Source organism: Bufo gargarizans, chromosome 2 (assembly GCF_014858855.1).
Source record: "Bufo gargarizans isolate SCDJY-AF-19 chromosome 2, ASM1485885v1, whole genome shotgun sequence".
NCBI classification, from domain to species: Eukaryota; Metazoa; Chordata; class Amphibia; order Anura; family Bufonidae; genus Bufo; species Bufo gargarizans.
Window position 1 is genome coordinate 370,772,839 of NC_058081.1, and position 12,051 is coordinate 370,784,889.

The 12,051-nt window shown below is 43.4% G+C and overlaps 1 protein-coding gene across 2 annotated transcripts in view; it reads right to left on the minus strand.

The window, feature by feature from the left end:
* The window catches only part of TCERG1 (transcription elongation regulator 1), a 95,003-nt gene that overhangs the window by 55,576 nt on the left and 27,376 nt on the right, over positions 1–12,051 (minus strand). For both annotated transcript variants that reach the window (XM_044280742.1, XM_044280741.1), the window contains 3 exons: positions 11,639–11,836; positions 9,704–9,822; positions 7,157–7,245 (listed from right to left, as the gene is read on the minus strand). In XM_044280742.1, coding sequence (XP_044136677.1) covers positions 7,157–7,245; positions 9,704–9,822; positions 11,639–11,836 — 406 coding nt within the window. The remainder of the gene's footprint in view (positions 1–7,156; positions 7,246–9,703; positions 9,823–11,638; positions 11,837–12,051) is intronic.

Genomic DNA, 12,051 nt, shown 5'->3' on the forward strand with positions numbered 1-12,051 from the left:
AGGGGCGATTTTAATTTTTATAGGTTAAATTTTTATTTATTTTTTTACTTTTTAAAAATCCACCTAGAAGACTTGAACATGCCATATAGTCGGATCACTTTGCCCATATGACTGCAATAATGAACTACCACTGCCGTTGATGAGAGATTAGTTTTGTTCCTATGGAGCTGGCAGCAGAAGTCCTGAAGGGATTAAATGGTAACTAAAACTTCACATGAATCAACAGTACAAGTGACCACAATAATTTTTCGAATATGTCTTATCAAAAAGAAATGTCTAGGTCTCATGTTGTCAGGTGTATACTTCGACCAATTGCTATCCTGTTTGACATATGCTTTGAACCTGTCTTGAAATGGACAAGCTCACGGACGGATCGTATTACGCATGTCAAAACAAGTCTATGGAGAGGGGAGTGAACTGGAGCATGACTGAGAAGAGAAGGAGACACACTAAGACTGCACAGCTACATAGGAAGTTTAAATTTTAGCACAAGTGCTAAATTCACAAGCTTACAGGTCAGTATTTCTCTGTAATGCCTTCCATGATCTTGGGGCTGCCTGTGAGCGAGTTAGAGAATGTTAGGGAGCAGATTCTCTTCTACTTTCTGTGTGCAGTGTATAGCAGCTGGTCTCCATCTACCAGATCTAGGAGAACTGCAAACTAAATATTCAGTATGCACAGAGGAAAACTGCTAAAAATGCCACAAGTGATATAATGGCCAGAAGCAAGGTTGATCCTCATGTACACGCACTGTACTGTTGATTAATGCAGACTTTGTTGAAAGTTTAGTTACGCTTTAAATCACATTTTTATGGTAAACATTTTTAAAGAATTTTTCAATGTCACCATCTATATTAAAGGAAATCCTAAAATCCTGCATTGTTTTGTCTGTGCAAATCACTTTTCATCATCACAGGCAGGATTACAATGAAAGATAACACCTCTGTATACATAACATAGGATGTAACATTCACAATGGATGAGAGCTTATCTTCTCCTTCCCGACCTTTGCACAGGTCACAGAGCAGGTCTAGAAAACTCTCCCATAGAAGTCAATGACTCCACAATACTGTGTCTATAGCTCACGAAAGCTGCTATAAAGAAAATATCTAAATGGTGTTAACAGTCTAGGCAGTCTACGGCTGCCTCATAATGATGTTCAGGAAATAAAATAAGAAAAATCTACAAAATAAAAAGATGCTTACAAGTGTGTATCAAATTTAAAACTAGCAAAAGAAAAATATATAGATAACACATAGATTGGGAAATTAATGCTATCTACGCTTAGGAGCCCAGTGGGCTGTCCTACTAAGCCTAACAGGGCATTCTCAAGATGGCTTTCAATAACTGATCGAACCACCCACATGACTCCTAAGCTCAGAATGACCAGGACCAGATATTTAAATGAATAACATACATGTAAAAAAAATAATAATAAAAACACACACACAGAAATCTAATCAGCTCCTCCTGCTCCATAACCTGCTGCCTGCAGATTGCACTGCATATCCATAATGACAGGTTCCCTTTAAAGGGGTATTCCCATCTCAGACATTTGGGGGGCATATCGCTAGGCTATGCCCCCATTGTCTGATAGGTGCAGGTTCCACCTCTGGGACCAGCACCTAAATCGAGAACGGATTCCTGAAAGTTGTGGAGGGCGCACTGCTCATGCGCAGCCGCCCTCCATTCATTTCTATGGGGCCGCTGAAAATAGCCATTGGCCCTATTAAAATAAATGGGAGGGGTCGCCGCGGTGCGCACCCATTTACTTCTATGGGGAGAACGCTTGGTGGTGGCCAGACCCAAGAAATCCCAGGGTCCTCCAGCCACCACCTTCCCCACTCCATTCTCTGTGTAGGCGTGGGTCTCAGAGGTGGGACCCGCACTATCAGACAATGGAGGCATACATTGTCTGAGATAGGAATACACCTTTAAGCTCTAACACCAGAACATTGTAAAACTTTTTATTTTATAATAAAGGTATTGCAAATCGAATATTATACTGACAGCTCTGCAATGGTTTCTGAGAACAGATTGAGAAAACTTGTGCAGCACATTCTATTTCACCTTAACCATCACAAAGTACTCATATTCTAATATTATGGCAAATAAGATATTGCCTGGATATCACACTGGTAGAGACCGACAAGGATAGAAAATTCTGTTGAAAAAAAAGCTTGCCACCATTTCCTACATATACAAGTCCTTCAAAAAAAATTAGCATATTGTGATAAAGTTCATTATTTTCTGTAATGTACTGATAAACATTAGACTTTCATATATTTTAGATTCATTACACACCAACTGAAGTAGTTCAAGCCTTTTATTGTTTTAATATTGATGATTTTGGCATACAGCTCATGAAAACCCAAAATTCCTATCTAAAAAAATTTGCATATCATGAAAAGGTTCTCTAAACAAGCTATTAACCTAATCATCTGAATCAACTAATTAACTCTAAACACCTGCAAAAGATTCCTGAGGCTTTTAAAAACTCCCAGCCTGGTTCATTGCTCAAAACCGCAATCATGGGTAAGACTGCCGACCTGACTGCTGTCCAGAAGGCCATCATTGACACGCTCAAGCAGAGGGTAAGACACAGAAAGAAATTTCTGAACGAATAGGCTGTTCCCAGAGTGCTGTATCAAGGCACCTCAGTGGGAAGTCTGTGGGAAGGAAAAAGTGTGGCAGAAAACGCTGCACAACAAGAAGAGGTGACCGGACCCAGAGGAAGATTGTGGAGAAGGACCGATTCCAGACCTTGGGGGACCTGCGGAAGCAGTGGACTGAGTCTGGAGTAGAAACATCCAGAGCTACCGTGTACAGACGTGTGCAGGAAATGGGCTACAGGTGCCGCATTCCCCAGGTCAAGCCACTTTTGAACCAGAAACAGCGGCAGAAGCGCCTGACCTGGGCTACAAAGAAGCAGCACTGGACTGTTGCTAAGTGGTCCAAAGTACTTTTTTCGGATGAAAGCAAATTTTGCATGTCATTCGGAAATCAAGGTGCCAGAGGCTGGAGGAAGACTGGGGAGAGGGAAATGCCAAAATGCCTGAAGTCCAGTGTCAAGTACCCACAGTCAGTGATGGTCTGGGGTGCCATGTTAGCTGCTGGTGTTGGTCCACTGTGTTTTATCAAGGGCAGGGTCAATGCAGCTAGCCATCAGGAGATTTTGGAGCACTTCATGCTTCCATCTGCTGAAAAGCTTTATGGAGATGAAGATTTCATTTTTCAGCACGACCTGGCACCTGCTCACAGTGCCAAAATTATTGGTAAATGGTTTACTGACCATGGTATTACTGTGCTCAATTGGCCTGCCAACTCTCCTGACCTGAACCCCATAGAGAATCTGTGGGATATTGGAAAGAGAAAGTTGAGAGACGCAAGACCCAACACTCTGGATGAGCTTAAAAGGGACTCTGTCACCAGTTTCTAACCCCCCCTTTTAAAACTATTGTTCTCTCCATGGTGCCCTTGTCATTACAAAGCTGTTGTTATAAGATAAATCCACCGTGTAGTTTTGATAAAAATCGCTTTTATCTAACCTGTCAATCTTCTGGATAAGGTGCCCAGGGCGTTTCTGAAGGTCTGAATCTGCCGCTCTCCGCCGCCGCCGTTGGTGCCCAGCTCCTCCCATGATCCTTTCAGCACCACCTCGATGTAATGAAATCCGCCTCCGGCTCTCCTCAGTGCCCCCTCCTCCTTTTCAAAGATCCCGCGCGTGCGCACAGGCCTGTGCCTGATGCGCCCGTGCGGACTTTTAGATTCTGCCTCGTTGAGCGAAGGATCATGGGAGGAGCTGGGCACCAACGGCGGCGGCGGAGAGCGGCAGATTCAGACCTTCAGAAACGCCCTGGGCACCTTATCCAGAAGATTGACAGGTTAGATAAAAGCGATTTTTATCAAAACTACACGGCGGATTTATCTTATAACAACAGCTTTGTAATGACAAGGGCACCATAGAGAGAACAATAGTTTTAAAAGGGGGGGTTAGAAACTGGTGACAGAGTCCCTTTAAGGCCGCTATCGAAGCATCCTGGGCCTCCATAACACCTCAGCAGTGCCACAGGCTGATTGCCTCCATGCCACGCCGCATTGAAGCAGTCATTTCTGCAAAAGGATTCCCGACCAAGTATTGAGTGCATAACTGAACATAATTATTTGAAGGTTGACTTTTTTTGTATTAAAAGCACTTTTCTTTTAATGGTCGGATGAAATATGCAAATTTTTTTAGATAGGAATTTTGGGTTTTCATGAGCTGTATGCCAAAATCATCAATATTAAAACAATAAAAGGCTTGAACTACTTCAGTTGTGTGTAATGAATCTAAAATATATGAAAGTCTAATGTTTATCAGTACATTACAGAAAATAATGAACTTTATCACAATATGCTAATTTTTTTTAGAAAGACCTGTACAGCGGTAGGCAGCCAAACTTCAACACAATGATAAGACTAAGGGTATGTAAGGATTTTGGCCTGGTCTCCACCAGATTGTGCATGACATGTCTGCTAAAAACATCCTCCCACTGTGTTTACACGCGGCAGTTCATGGGGCCAAGGATTTTTCATGTGTGGTTTTCCAGACGGTGCCTAGGATGCTAGCCATAAACATTAAATAACTGTTCTTCAGGCGGCTAACTCTCCTGACTTCTTTCAGACTGCCCCATACATATAAAAGGTTCAAGTTCAGCCGAGCAAATATGCACTGTCAAAAGGCAGGAGAAAGCCACTGCCAGACACCTCTGGTGGCAGCTTTTCCCATGGGAGAAGGATCAGGTGAAAAATATGCACTTTATCCAGTCCTTGATCCGTCAGGGGAGAGTTGGGAGCTCTCGATACACATTAGACTGTTGGCTTAAACCACTGTTCTAGACAAGTTTGGCCAACAAAACACTAATATATATGGCAGCCTTAATAGACAAAGCAGCCACTTAAGGTCGATTTAGATGAACCAATAATCGTCCAGATTATCGGGAATGACTGTTCCTGCAAACGCACGTTACCGATAATCTGCTCATCTAAATGTGCTGCCGATCATCCAGCGAATGAGCGAAACGCTCATTCATTGGGTGATCCTGTCATTTGTGCAGGCACCACTAATCATTTCTGGCCAGCAGATCATGTGGTCTAAACAGCCATCTACTGCTCAAATATAATGATTCTGTATGGGGACGAGGAATCCATATAGCAACCACTCACCCTCATACTGTGAGGCGGACCTCTGCATATAAATGCAGCCATCTCCTTCATTGAGCAGGCAGCCGACTCTCAGGAAGGAACGCTTCCTTCCTGACAGTCAGCTGCTCCATCAGCCCATCTGAAACCACCTTTCGTCATAAACTAATGACAACAGGGAATTTTGGGTACATATACAATGTACTACTCTGCCATTTCTATCTTCTATGCAGATTCTAGGGCCTTAATTCAACTAACACTATCAAATCCCCTCACACTGTTCTGGAGTTATCCAGTTCAGAGAAGTACTCAAAATGTGTTTTGTCCACAATAAAAGTGCTCAATGCAGAGGGTCCTGCTGCAGGGTCCCATCAAAAAGTATAGACTGGAAGAAGCAACACAGTTGACTAAATGGTTTTACTTGTCTAGCATGTGATGAAAAGTTAGGCACTTTGATATACTGTCAATCTTGTAATTTGTTTCCGTCTGTTTTACTAAACAAGACCATTGCTTATATTTTAGAATAATATACAGTAACTGAAATGCTTCTAGAAATTAAAGCGGTTTTGTAGGCTCCTGATATTGATGACCTATACTCAGAGGGAGCCCGACAATGTGCACCCCAACCAATCAGCTGTTCACTGCAGCCTCTGGCGCAGGAACCAGCACTTTGAATTGAATAGCAAGGACAGCTCCGTCCAAATTGTAGTTACTGCGCGTGGTTACTGCAGCTCAGATCCCGTTCACTTCAATGGGAGCCGAGGTGCAGTAACTCAGTACGCCCACTAGTCTGAGCGGAGCAGTGCTTCCTGCTCCATTTAAAGAGCTAGTTCCTGTGCTGGAGGCAGGGAACAGCTGATGGTGGGGGTGTAGAGTGTCGCACCCTCACCAATCAGATATTAATGACCTATACTGAGGATCGTCATCAATATTAGGAGCCTGAAAACCCCCTTTAAAGCTGAGCACAGGTTAAAGCCTGATGCACAGGGCAACAATCAGCACATTTACATTAACAATTATTCTCTCTGTATGGAGATTAATTGTCACCATTGCCGCTGTTTGACCCAATGCAGATTGATTGTTGCAGAACATCCCCATGTGCCACATGAAAGATGAGATGACCTGAGCAGTTTGTGTTTTCTTGGGCAGCAATTTTTCCTGGGGCAATTATTAGGGATGAGCATTCGTACAAAAGTTTATCCCAGAAAATTGTCCCAAACCTCAGCCCATGTATAAGAGAACTTTGATAACTGTTGGACAGCCTCTTGTTAGGCTCTGTTCACTTTTCAATGAGCCCCAAGTTTGCCATATGTATAAGGAAAGCTCAAGTCATATGTGCCCAAGATATCTGTAGCGCTCCAGTCACCTGAAAGGGCAAAAGAGTGTCCTTTCCGCCTACGTCAGACTGGTATATGTTGGTACAGTACAGGCAGAAGCATTTTTTTAACAATAGGAGCCAATGCATGGTGTATGCCACTTCATGACTATACAGGGGAATACGTTGGTGCCTCCTGTAAAAAGTATGCAGCAGGCAGTACTCCTGCTGTATATGTCTGATGAATGGCTTAGATGTGAAGTGAACAAAGCCTTACTAATTCATTAGAATAACTTCTGGTGTTGAGAGTACAGACAACCCACAACACTACTGATGTCTTGAGGGAAAGGCAGGTAGCGTTTGCATGCAGCTCAACTGACAGGATTACTGGCAGGCACAAAGGCCTTCGCTGCTTTGATATCAAAGCAGAAGTCCTGTAAAACTATTAAAGCAACAGAAGTATCTTCTTCAAAAAATGTTTGTAGAAAAATACCATGAGGGCATCAATGTATCACCGAGCAGATAAAGCAAGCTTCTTACCAAACACAAGCAAACAATGTAACAAAATGAAAGCCCTTGCCTGTATAGATGTAAAATCCAGGACTAACACAAAGGTCCCTGTAAAAATTGGCAAGAAAACAGGCTTTGGGGCATAAGTACCATGGAGTGCCAGGTATTGGTGTTGTAGCCACTGGCCGGGCTTTTTGGGCAGCTTTTTCCTCCTCTGTCATTTCTTCTTCTTTTGGCTCCTGACAAGTACAATAATATCACATTGATAATGGTGTCAAGAAAATGGAAGCTTTTAAAAAAAAATCACACACATTATATTACGAACAGGAGTATCCCTTCTGGACATTTAAGGCTCGTCTACAGAATATGCCAGAAACATGCAACAGGAGTAGGTCCCACCCCTGGGGAGGACAATGTGTGTTGTCGGGAATGGAGGGGAGGCCATGCATATGCAGTGCTCTCTTTACATTGCCATGGGACTTTTGAAAATAGCCAAATATTCTTGCTTCACTATTTTCTGAAGTGCCATAGCATTGAATGGAAAGAGTTGTGCATGGGCAGCCTCCTCTCGGCAGCATATGATGAGTCCCCATACTTGCGATAGAAGTGGATGCCAGAGGCGGGTCTCATACTTATGGAACATTAGGCATATCATGTGACTATGCTATAAATGACCAGATAAGACAAACCCTTTAATCTGAAACACTTTGGATTATAAAGATAACTGTACATTTTCAGGTACTGAATATTTCACAGCCTGGGCGGTTCTGATTTACTAATATTTTAGCGGATGCATTAAGGTCAGCATTAAAGAAATCTCAAAATGTTATGGGTGTGGTCTTTAAAAAAATAAAATACAAAATGTGATTCATTCATGAAATGTACATAAAAACATGCCAAATTCATGACAGTTTGGGTACCATATTAAGAAATTTTCCATGAATTCCCCACAACTGGGAAGCAATGCTCTTATAGTCTTATATTCATGGTCTTATAATGTATGTGTCATTTATGCAAACTGTATACTGAAGTGGTCTTCTACTTGTGGCCCCCTCAAGAGACTTGTACAGAATAGCAGAAATCTTGATGCCTTAAAGGGCTTGTCTCACTTCTGCAAGTGTTATCATGTAGAGAACGTTAATACAAGCCACTTACTAATGTATTGTCAGTGAGACAACCCTTTTAACAGCTGGAGAGCCATAGACTACTGTATCTAAATAAGTTCCCAAGCATGATAACACTCTCCTCAGTCCTCAGAATAACCACTTTGTGTAAGTCCAAGATGACTCCACTAGTATAACCCCCCCCTCACCGTATGGCCCCAGGATAAGCCTCCACCTTGTCAGTCTCCAGCATGGGTGCCCGCTACTGCCGAGTCCCCATGATAACCTTTTCCTGGTCAGTTTCCGGGGTGGCACCACTAGTTTGTCAACAGCCAGCATGTCTTCCCTCATCTTTCCATAGCATAGGCTCCTCTGTCATTCTACCCATCATGGCTAACCTTTTTCAGGCAAACGAGGGTTCTTTCTTCAGAAGGTAGTGGCAGACTCCCACAACTCCCTTCTGGTCCCCTCACATCCTCCAGTAAGCATGCCTTGTTTGCCTTCATTCAAGCAGGAGACACACTGGCAGAGAATGTTATGTGTCCCTGTTCCACCTTTAATTTCATGGGACACATCATAGAGAAGGGTCAACTAAAAAACACATGCTCTTTACAAAAATGAGGACAACAAAAGGTCATTAAAAAAAGCTGCCACCTATTAGAATGAGAGGAGTAAAATCTGGACTGGGGTGTACTCTCAAACACGTGACCTTCTGAGAAGGTTTTACTGTAGTTGCATTTCTGTGGTGCAGTCGGTGTAGCAAACTGCACACATTAGCTTGTAAGAGTGAGGCTACTTTCACACTGCCGTTTTGGCTTTCCATTTATGAGGTCAGTCATGGGCTCTCACAAGCGGTCCAAAACGGATCAGTTTTGCCCTAATGCATTCTGAAGGGAAAAGGATCCGCTCAGAATGCATCAGTTCAGCCTCCGTTCCGCTCTGGAGGAAGACACCAGCGTCTTGGTGTCCGTCTGATGAAACTGAGCCAAACGGATCCGTTCTGACACACAATGTAAGTCAATGGGGACGGATCCGCTTTCACTGAGACAATCTGGCACAATAGAAAACAGATACGTTCTCCATTGACTTTCAATGGTGTTCAAGACGGATCTGTCTTGGCTATGTTACAGATAATACAAACTGATCCGTTCTGAATGGATGCAGACGTTTGTATTATCTGAACGGATCCGCCTGTGCAGATCCATGACGGATACGCACCAAACGAGAGTGTGAAAGTAGCCTGACATGTCCTTCTTGCAGTCACAAGTGATTAACATACAAAGTGAATGCTTAACCTCAGACACCAACCTCTCGTATGGAGTTGGAGCTTTGTTTAGGTACAGAGATCCAAATCCACATGCACAGGAAAGTGTAAAATAAAGTGCTGACTGACTGCAGAAGCCACTAGGCGGTTACTGCATACAATGAATGCTAAATTAATAGGGTACTGTGGGAAAGGAGAAAAAGTGGTGCACGCAAAGATCATCCCATACTTACTAATGCTATACTTCATGCAAGAAACACACACAACACACCCCAACCCCACCAAAAAGTAATTAAAAAGCACAGTACCAAGTGACTTGTAGGCTTTTACCTCCTTTATTTCCTTGGGAGGTTCTTCCTTTGGCACTTCTTCCTCAGCCTCCATTGGCTGGGGCTCTTCCACAGCTGGTTCCGTCTTAACAGGCTCTTTAAGTTTCTCCACTTCCTTATCTATAGAAAAATTTCAGACACTGAAGCCAAATTTATAATATAAATCTGCAACCATCTGACAAAAGGCTCAGAATGTATAACAGAATATGGGCCTACAAACTGTAAGGCCCCTTTCACACGGGCGTTGCGGGAAAATGTGCGGGTGCGTTACGGGAACACCCGCGATTTTTCTGCGTGAGTGCAAAACATTGTAATGCGTTTTGCATTCGCGTGAAAAAAATCGCGCATGTTTGGTACCCAAAAAGTTCGGGCTTGGGATCGGTGTTCTGTAGATTGTATTATTTTCCCTTATAACATGGTTATAAGGGAAAATAGCATTCTGGATACAGAATGCATAGTACAATAGCGCTGGAGGGGTTAAAAAATAAAATAAAAAAATATTTAACTCACATTAGTCCACTTGTTCACGTAGCCCGGCATCTCCTTCTGTCTCCTTTGCTGAACAGGACCTGGGGTGAGCATTCATTACATGAACAGGACCTGTGATGACGTCACTCCGGTCATCACATGGTCCGTCACATGATCTTTTACCATGGTGATGGAACATGTGATGACCGGAATGACATCATCACAGGTCCTGTTCATGTAATTAATGCTCACCCCAGGTCCTGTTCAGCAAAGGAGACAGAAGGAGATGCCGAGCTACGCGAATAAGCGCTACCCCTCCAGCGCTATTTGACTATGCATTCTGTATTCAGAATGCTTTTAATTTTCTCTTATAACCATGTTATAAGGGAAAATAATAATGATCGGGTCTCCATCTCGATCGTCTCCTAGCAACCATGCGTGAAAGTCGCACCGCATCCGCACTTACTTGTGGATGCTTGCGATTTTCACGCAACCCCATTCACTTCTATGGGGCCTGCGTTGCATGGATTATCGCACCGCAACGCACAAAGAGGAGCATGCTGCGATTTTCACGCAACGCATAAGTGATGCGTGAAAATCACCGCTCATGTGAACAGCCCCATAGAACTGAATGGGTCAGTATTCAGTGCAGGTGCAATGCATTCACTTCTCACATCGCATCCGTGCGGAATACTCGCCTGTGTGAAAGGGGCCCAAGTGGTATTTTTTTTTTTACCAAAAGATGCTTGTGCCTGCATTGTTATAGAAATAAGGAGGCCATTTATTAAACAGAAATATGCCTAAATTAGGTGTATTTCTGGCGCAGATCGGGAGGGCAAAGGTGCTTTGCGCCAAAATCTGAGACTTCTCCCTGCTGACGCCAGGTCTAAAAAAAGTAGCATGAGCGGGGAAGGGGGCGGGCTGGCAGGCCTGTCTCATTTATCATTATCTTCGCCTGGTTTAGTTGTAGAAAATGGTCTAAATGTAAGACCGCTATGAAGCTGGACGCGCTGAAGTTATGGAGGGGCTGACGTCTTCATACCTCCAGCAGATCTACCGCCAGATATAGGAGTTATTAGGACCAGCGTATAAAACACAGGACTTCATAAATGTGCCCCAAGGTGTTAACTTTAACGCACCATTGCTCAACCTAAACCCTGCCCAGTGCCTCCTCTCCACTGCAAAGAGTGAAATCCATGGGGGAGATCCACAGTAACAAACACGCTGCAGATTTCACATCGCAGGACAATTTATGCTGCACATTTTTTATGCAGCGTGTGGATGAGAGGTTTAAAAAATCTCATCCATTTACACAGTACTGCACGACGCAGTGTATGTCGCATGAAAATCTGTGACAGCAAATCCATGGCATTTACCCAAGGTGGGAACATACCATTTAAGCTGATTTTGGGGGGGAACAAACTCCGTTTAAAGTATATTTTATTAAAGTAGCAATAACTACACTTACCTTTCTCTTTCAGTTCCTGAGGTTTGTCCCATGTGGATTCCAAAGTGCGGTTATTATAGTAGTACATTCTGCCATCAGCAGTTTTATATTCTGACCACTCTGACACTATTGTCGCTCCCGCTAGCGTTGCGGAAGCAGCAAGGGCAACTTGAGGATGAATCATTGGAACAATTGGAGGAGCGAGTCCCTGCAAGACACCTACAGAAATTTCCACAAGTTTAGGTGACATAAAGGAGCAGTAGACATCAGATAAAAGGAGATTTTTGTGAAACTCACCTGTAAAATCTTTTTCTCGTCTTTTCCATTGGGGGACACAGACCATGGGTATAGCTTAGAGGTATTAGTAGGAGGGACACTATGCAAATGAAAGAGCTCCTCCTCCTCGGGCTATACCCCCAGACTCCACCAGGAGG